At 37.0% G+C, this 8,120-nt stretch overlaps 1 protein-coding gene across 1 annotated transcript; it reads right to left on the bottom strand.

Annotated features, from left to right (window-relative positions):
- Nucleotides 1-1,048: 1,048 nt before the first annotated feature.
- On the bottom strand, nucleotides 1,049-6,925 carry LOC120423563 (serine protease snake-like). Its single transcript, XM_039587413.2, has 4 exons — nucleotides 6,699-6,925; nucleotides 2,085-2,321; nucleotides 1,487-2,017; nucleotides 1,049-1,425 (listed from the first exon to the last, which is right to left on the bottom strand). The coding sequence occupies exons 1-4, from the start codon at nucleotides 6,772-6,774 to the stop codon at nucleotides 1,103-1,105; spliced, it is 1,167 nt and encodes a 388-aa protein (XP_039443347.1). The 5' UTR covers nucleotides 6,775-6,925; the 3' UTR covers nucleotides 1,049-1,102.
- Nucleotides 6,926-8,120: the final 1,195 nt, after the last annotated feature.

The following is an 8,120-nucleotide window of genomic DNA, read 5'->3' as shown; positions in this document are numbered from 1 at the left end:
AAGTGATTAAAATGGAGTATTAAATCAATTTTGAAAGATAAACTTTGCGTATATTCTTGACAGAAAGTATCTTACATGACAGCTTGTTCCGAGCGGAACATAGTTGATCCATGAAAAAATGTTGTCCAGTATTTTTTTGTTTTGCATAAAAATCAAATAAAGTGAACAAAATTACATAGGGCGTTAGGACCCTAACTGTAAACTGTTTGAGTTTGGTAAAAAAAAGATCCTAACAATAACAAAAATGACTGCACACATCCAAAATCACTAACAAGAATAAGTTAACGGTTGACTTGCGTAGGCTTTTCAGCACTCAAATGGATACTGAAATAGTAGTTTATGCAACAAGTTGCAAAAAGAGGAATTTTTCAGCACGAGTCGTACATTTATCCAACGAGGTTCACCGAGTTGGATAAATACGACGAGTGATGAAAAAATCAACTTTTGCAACGAGGTCCATACAACGTTTTTTGCAATTCCGAAAAACACCCTTTGAACAGAATTATAGGACAAATGTCCATGCATTGTGTCAATGAATCGTTTAATTAAAAAAAAATGTTGAAAAGTACAACTTTTCCAAACAAGTGCTGAAAAGTTCAACTTTTCAGCATCCATTTCAGTGCTGAAAAGTAGAACTTTTCAGCATTTGTTTTGAAAAGGGTTACTATTCCATTCTGTTATTTTTGGTACAGAAAAGTAGGCTGTTTCATCGTTCAAGAATGACAGGAAAAGTAAGTAGTTTCAGGACGGAATTGCAAAAAGAACTTTTAAGTACTGTTACTTTTGGTGGAATAAATTTATCCTTTAGAGTGATAGTAGATAAATCTTTAAAGGATACTGTAAAAGGTGGAGCGGCAGTAGAAATAAAACCGCGTGTACGTTTGTCAAAGTTTAATTCGAGAGTGGTAACAGCAGAGTGAAAAGATGTGACAGATGCTGAGCTACACGCTAAAGGGCGTTTAGTCATTTCTCTTGTTTTCCTACACTACCACAGACAAGTGGACAGCTTAAATCTCCAACAGGTACAAATAAAACAATTTCCAGCATGTAATATCAAAATGAGAATTTTATAAATTAATATCCAAGTGTCCCTCCCCCCTCCTCACCCCCACACAATCGGCTCAATCCAGTCCAAATACGCCGCCACCCGGGTGTAAATCGCCGGCACCGTCGATCCGCAAGTCTGCCCAAACGACGTAACTCCGATGACGTAAAACACGCAATGATTCTCCTGCTTGGTAATCTGCAACGGTCCACCGGAATCCCCCTGGCAGGTGTCCTGTCCCCCAACCACACTGCCCACGCACAGCTGACTCCGCTGGATGCCCTTCTTCAGCTGGCGACTGTTGGCGTAACCCTTGCTACACACCTGGTTGTCGTACACGTTCAGCGACACTTTGAGCAGTTCGTCCGACTTGTCACCGTCTGGAAAAGTTGGCACTTGAAGGTTAAGGTTCAAATGAAGTTAACACTTTTAGCAACTTACGATCCTCGGTGAGACCGAATCCGGTGGCGATGGCCTGTTCGGCGGACACCTCCTGGCGGTCGTAGAGACATGCTGGTCGGATAAAGTTATCAAATGGGACCGTTCCGACCAGTCGGACTAGGGCGATGTCGTTGTAGAGACCTTGGTTCCGCTTGAAATCCGGATGCCGGATGAAGTCATCGATTTCCACGTCCCGTGGCTTGGCACCGTCGTCCGTTCGAACCAGGTTCTGGTCGCCGAGGCGAACGAAGGAGGGAAATGTCCCATCGACCTCCACGAAACAGTGCGCCGCCGTCAGGACGTAACGATTGCTGATCAACGACCCACCACAATCAAACGACACCTGCCGACCCCGGCGCCACCCGATGGCGGCCATGTGCGGAAACTCGCCCGGTTTGGTCACATTCCCACCGACGATCAGCTTCACGATGTTGTCACACTTTGGCACCTCAAAGCTGACCACCGTCGGCGTCAGAGTTAACGTGCTGACCGCGATCCGATTGTACGACAACTTCCGGTATTCGTTGCATTCTACAAGGAGAGGAAACAGTCAAGCCAACCTTGTCCAACGACATCAACCATGATCCAAAGGACTTACTTTTCACCGCAATCCGGGCATTGCGATCTTCCTCCAACGAATTCGGAGAGGACGACGACGGCGGGACTTGGTCAGAGTCCCCGCTGAACCGGTTCTCCTCCCCGTCCGGGCAGCAGACGACGGCCTCGCGGGCGTTGTAGCTGCAGATGGTGATCCGCTTGTTCTGCAGCTGGGCCTTGCACACCGAGTAGCCGCGGCAGGTGCCCGGTTTGCCGCCGTGCTTGCACGGGTCGAATTCTAAAAGTTTTATCATCATAAGATTATTTTTAAATCAGGGGTGCTCAAAGTTTTTGAATGCCGGTCCAAATTTTAAGCTCAAAAGAGCATGCGGGCCAACTGTACAAAATATATTATTTAAAAATTTAACTACGTTTTTTTTGTATTTAAAATACAAAATAGATCTATTTTTTCTAATAAATATCAAAATGATGTTTTTTTATAAAATAGATTGTTTTTTTTTGAAATTTCTGTTATTTTTTGAACATTTTCGTTATTTAAAAATAATATAAAAAGAAAATGACAGTTTCCCATAAGATTTATTGATTTTATTGTTTTAGATATTGGACAAAATAGTATTTAGTTGAATGTACTTGTGTTTTCATAGAAATTTTGAAGTTTAATTTATTTTGAAGACATAAAATCTGAACAAATTATGCGACGGCGTAATTTTATCTTTAAATTATTTTCCAAAAATCGGGCCCTACGTAAATTTTTATGTACAACGGTAAAAAACATAATTAAAAACCATTCCTGATCACTTTGTTTTCATTTTCATGCAAAAAATAAATTGACAAGACAACATTTTTTCGATTGACCAACTTTGGTCCTCTTGGAGCGAGCTGTCCTACTTGACAGCTCTTTTTCTGTCAAGAAGGGCCGCGAAGTTAATTTTTCAAAATTAAAATTTATATCTTTTGCAGCCGTACAAAGGGTCGTTGTACTCAGAAAAGTAAGTTTTATCGTATTGAACAATAATATCAGAAATTTAAGCTAATTTTAGGACCCAATTAGGCAATAATGGAAAATAGTTTTAAATTGATATCAGCTTATTGCATTTAAATTTTCATTGAAAGTTTGAAGTTTTTTGAAAAATATTGTTTGCTCTTATTTTTCGAACCGATTTTTATGGATGGGAGGGTTGGGGTGACAAAAGCTTACGCTGTTTACTAGTTCACTCATATTGAAACGTGTGTAATTGTTTCAATTAGAAAGATTTTTAAACGAAATATTTGTGTTGTAAAATGGGCTTAATGTTTAGTTTAAATGTTTAGTTTTATATTAGCAAAAAAACGTTTAAAATTAACTTTCATTTTGAAAAACAATAACTCACTTTACAAATGGTCAACGGGCCATTGTACATGACCATTCAAAATGGGTCCCGCCCGTGTGGATCAATCGGACCGCGCACTGGACTCACAATCCAGAGGTCGCCGGTTCGTATCCCGCGGCGGGCGCTCTCTAATAGGGACGTGGCGTTACATCGTGCTGCCATCTGGTTTTTTTTAAGCGCAAGAGTGGAAAAGTGCTGAGTCATCGTCTAAAAATAGCGACGCCATCCCCCTATTCTTTGTGTAAATATGGGTATTCGGCGCCGTCGCTCCGTGCCATACTTTCATACACTTAGGAGCCCAGGGCGGCGAAGTCCTTGTAGATAAAAGGAAGACACTAGTGGTTGGTACTAGCAATGGTGGCCGACAGCTATAAAGTCAACTTCGTTTCATTCAAAATGGGTCCGCGGGCCACAAAAAGACACCTCGCGGGCCACGTTTGGCCCGCGGGCCATACTTTGGTCACCCCTGTTTTAAATTCTCAACATTTCTAACGAAACTTATGTTCAATCTAATCTGATCGAATAGGCCGAGCCTAATTTCACAATTTTCAATGTCGACCAGAGCACCTACTCTTTCAGCTGAATAAATATAAAGGTGGTCGTTCAATCATAGGATCATAGGGTTTCTGTTTGGAGATTTGAAAAAAATACCTTCTTTAGTAAAAATAACATGAAAATAATAAAAAAAGATTGATAAAATAGATTTTAAAACTTAATGTTAAAGAAATTTACTTTGCGGCCTTCCTTGGCAGCAGACATGCATCGGCACTAAGAGCTCTTCTTAACGGCACTCAGCTTGTTCTAGTTGGCATTTACGTTTAAAGTAATGTTATGCTTGTTGCCAGTTAAAAACGTCTTGTTTTTAGCATGAATAATGTGTAGAAAACATTGGTTCATTGGAAAACCCGACTTCAGGTATATTTTTATGTGACTGTTCTCATAAGCTCTCAAGAAGAACTTCTTAAAAGCTCTTTGAGTGCACTTAACGGTTCTTACCCTATATCTCACTTCGTGTATAATATAGCCTCCCAGGGTCTTCGAGAGCTTTAACGATCAGCTTAATTAGTGTACTCTAATCACTGGCACATCATGCTGTCATCTACGCGAAATGCCAAAAAAGTTCTTTTAAAAGAGGAGTTAGAGCGGATGCACGTCTGCTTGGCAGCTCGTTCCAACGACGATTATAGTTGATCCATCGTGAAATGTTGTCTTGTCATTTTTTTGCTTTTAAATAAAAAAAAACGGGCAGCTGTTTCCCAGTCACGAAATATTCTAGCAGAGCTGGTTCTGTCAGAATCCTGCTAGAACGATAGAACATTTCTGCTAGAATGCTCTAAGAATATCCAGCTCTGTAAAAACTCTGCTAGAATCCTGCTAGAACGTCGTGACTGGGTTTACATGAGCAGTTCTCTACGAAATCGATCTTTTTTTTTTGATTTTTTTATTTTTTTTATTTTTTAACCCGGTTGAAACATCTTTGGTGCCTTCGGTATGCCCAAAGAAGCATTTTTGCATCATTAGTTTGAAGGAATTTTTTGATCGATTTGGTAACTTGGGCAAAGTTGTAGGACTACACTGAAAAAAATGGTACACGGTAAAAAAAATGGTGAATTTTAATTAAACTTTTTCTCACTAAAACTTGATTTGCAAAAAAACACTTTTTTAATTTTTTTTATTTTTTGATATGTTTTAGGGGACATAAAATGCCAACTTTTTAGAAATTTTTAGGTTGTGCAAAAAATCTTTGACCGAGTTATGAATTTTTGAATCAATACTGATTTTTTTCAAAAAATCAAAATATTGGTCGCAAAAATTTTTCAACTTCATTTTTAGATGTAAAATTAAATTTGCAATCAAAAAGTACTTCAGTGAAATTTTGATAAAGTGCACCGTTTTCAAGTAATAGCCATTTTTAAGCAACTTTTTTGAAAATAGTCGCAGTTTTCCATATTTTTTTTTTAAACTTGTACACATTTTTGCCCACTTTAGAAAACAAATATTTTTGAAAAGCAGAGAAAATTTTCTATTTTTTGCTTTTTTGAACTTTGTTGATACGACCTTTAGTTGCTGAGATATTGCCATGCAAAAGCTTAAAAAGCAGGAAAATTGATGTTTTCTAAGTCTCACCCAAACAACCCACCATTTTCTAATGTCGATATCTCAGCAACTAATGGTCCGATTTTCAATGTTAAAATATGAAACATTCGTGAAATTTTCTGATCTTTTCGAAAACAATAATTTCAAAATTTTCAAATCAAGACTAACATTTCAAAAGGGCCAAACATTGAATATTTGCCGAAGACACCAAATCGATCAAAAAAAAAAATCCTCCAAAAGATACAGATTTTTGAATTTTTACATATCATTTTTGTATGTATTTATGTGGACAAACTAATGATGCAAAATGGCTTCTTTGGGCATACCGAAGGCACCAAAAAAGTTTCAGCCGGATTAAAAAATACAAAAAAAAATCGAATGACCGAAATCTGAGAGAATTGCTCACATCAATCATTGCATAGTCATATATTTTTTTGTAAAATACAAACAGCCTGATTATGCTTGAAATAAAACATCTCAAGCTACGATAATAAACAAGCTCATTAGCATTAAGTCGCCATTAATATATCCGATTTTTTAATAGTTCCTACTAATCTCATAGTTGAAGAAAAGCAAAACAAGTCTTCTCCAATCTGGCATCTCTCATGCATAAATGTAAACATTCTCCTCACTCAACGAACATGATCACGTTATGGCATTAAGGGTACCGTCATCTGGGGCGAATCGGGACTACAGTCTGAATTGGGACAGCACGTTTTAGAGCACTTAAAAGTTTGCAATTTGGAAATCGATGCACTATTTTTGTTGATCTGAGCTTGTTCTATCCGAAAACAATCAAAAACATCTAAAAATTAAGAGGTAACAAGGCTAAAAAAGCTGTCCCAATTCGCCTCATGTGTCCCGTTTCGCCCCAGATGACGGTAAACGAGTCTTCTTTCGTCTCACTATAGTAACAAAGCTTCTTAATGTGGCTAAACACGATATCAAATGCAGTCACACTATTTTACGTTAAGTAATCCCTACATTTCCGCAAACTATCAACAGTTCTTAGAATTCCATAAATTGACTGTCACCATCACCACTGCCAATATATTGGTGCCAAAGATCGTTTACCAACAAACCACTTCAACCACAACAAGACAGGGTACAACTACTGATGCTAGTCGACCTCGTCGCCTTCGCAAGAACTGATCTTGACCCTCCCCTCCTCCAAAACGTGTTATCACCTTTTAACGCTGCACTGTTTTCGCGAACCAGAACGCACACGATCACGCCGAAAAGCGTCCAAAGGTGCAACAACATCTTCCCGGCACGATCGTCAAACGATCACTGACGAATAGTTGCATCCAAGCTGTTGGGATTATTCTCACAAAATCGCGCGCTGATTTGCATAAATACAGACGAGTTTTGCGCGATAAAAGTGCGCGATCGCCACCAACACACTGACTGCGAAAACACGACTGAATGAATTGTGAACGATCGGAGGATCGTCGGCGAGACTCTCTCTCCAACCATCTAGGGTAAGATGATCGGTAGCTGTTCAAAGCCAACGTGTTTGCGACAAATTTGATGTTTTTTTTTTTGCAACGGTTGTGGAACCGCTGTGTAACTTTGTTCGCTATTGATCCCTCGACCCTTATGATCGGTGATAAACCAAAAGATCACCCTCACAAATACACCCAAGTACCGGTTTTCTGAGGGAAGATACGGTGAGCTGCCGGTCTGAGAAGCGCATTGGGGAAATACCCCGCAGCTGCGAAGTTGTTTATTGAATTGTGTGTGTAAAGCGATCGTTTATAAAATGTTGTTGTTATTTAGCGACTTTAGCTTAGCGCGTCGCCGTCGTGAGTAGTTCTACTTAGAAGAGGATGACCGACGACGCAACTTGTGCGATCGACTTGGCTAATTAGAATTAACCTTCTAGAGTCGATGCAAACATTTTTTTTACATTTTTTTATTAAATATCATGCTTAAAAAATAACAAAATACTTATTTGTTCACAAATTTAAAATAAGTAAATTTTAATGCTAAAATACTAAAATACTAAAATACTAAAATACTAAAATACTAAAATACTAAAATACTAAAATACTAAAATACTAAAATACTAAAATACTAAAATACTAAAATACTAAAATACTAAAATACTAAAATACTAAAATACTCAAATACTCAAATACTAAAATACTAAAATACTAAAATACTAAAATACTAAAATACTAAAATACTAAAATACTAAAATACTAAAATACTAAAATACTAAAATACTAAAATACTAAAATACTAAAATACTAAAATACTAAAATACTAAAATACTAAAATACTAAAATACTAAAATACTAAAATACTAAAATACTAAAATACTAAAATACTAAAATACTAAAATACTAAAATACTAAATACTAAAATACTAAAATACTAAAATACTAAAATACTAAAATACTAAAATACTAAAATACTAAAATACTAAAATACTAAAATACTAAAATACTAAAATACTAAAATACTAAAATACTAAAATACTAAAATACTAAAATACTAAAATACTAAAATACTAAAATACTAAAATACTAAAATACTAAAATACTAAAATACTAAAATACTAAAATACTAAAATACTAAAATACTAAAATACTAAAATACTAAAA

This window comes from Culex pipiens, chromosome 1, assembly GCF_016801865.2.
Source record: "Culex pipiens pallens isolate TS chromosome 1, TS_CPP_V2, whole genome shotgun sequence".
NCBI classification, from domain to species: Eukaryota; Metazoa; Arthropoda; class Insecta; order Diptera; family Culicidae; genus Culex; species Culex pipiens.
Note: the sequence above shows the minus strand (reverse complement) of the source record. Positions and strands in the feature narration are given on the sequence as shown.

Excerpts from the sequence above, each read along its gene's own strand:
- LOC120423563 (XM_039587413.2), bottom strand. The coding sequence starts at position 6,774 with ATGTTGTTGCACCTTTGGACGCTTTTCGGCGTGATCGTGTGCGTTCTG. Across the intron at positions 2,322-6,698 it reads AAACAGTGCAGCGTTAAAAG|AATTCGACCCGTGCAAGCAC; the intron begins GTGATAACACGT and ends TAAAACTTTTAG. Across the intron at positions 1,426-1,486 it reads ATTCGGTCTCACCGAGGATC|ACGGTGACAAGTCGGACGAA; the intron begins GTAAGTTGCTAA and ends CAACTTTTCCAG.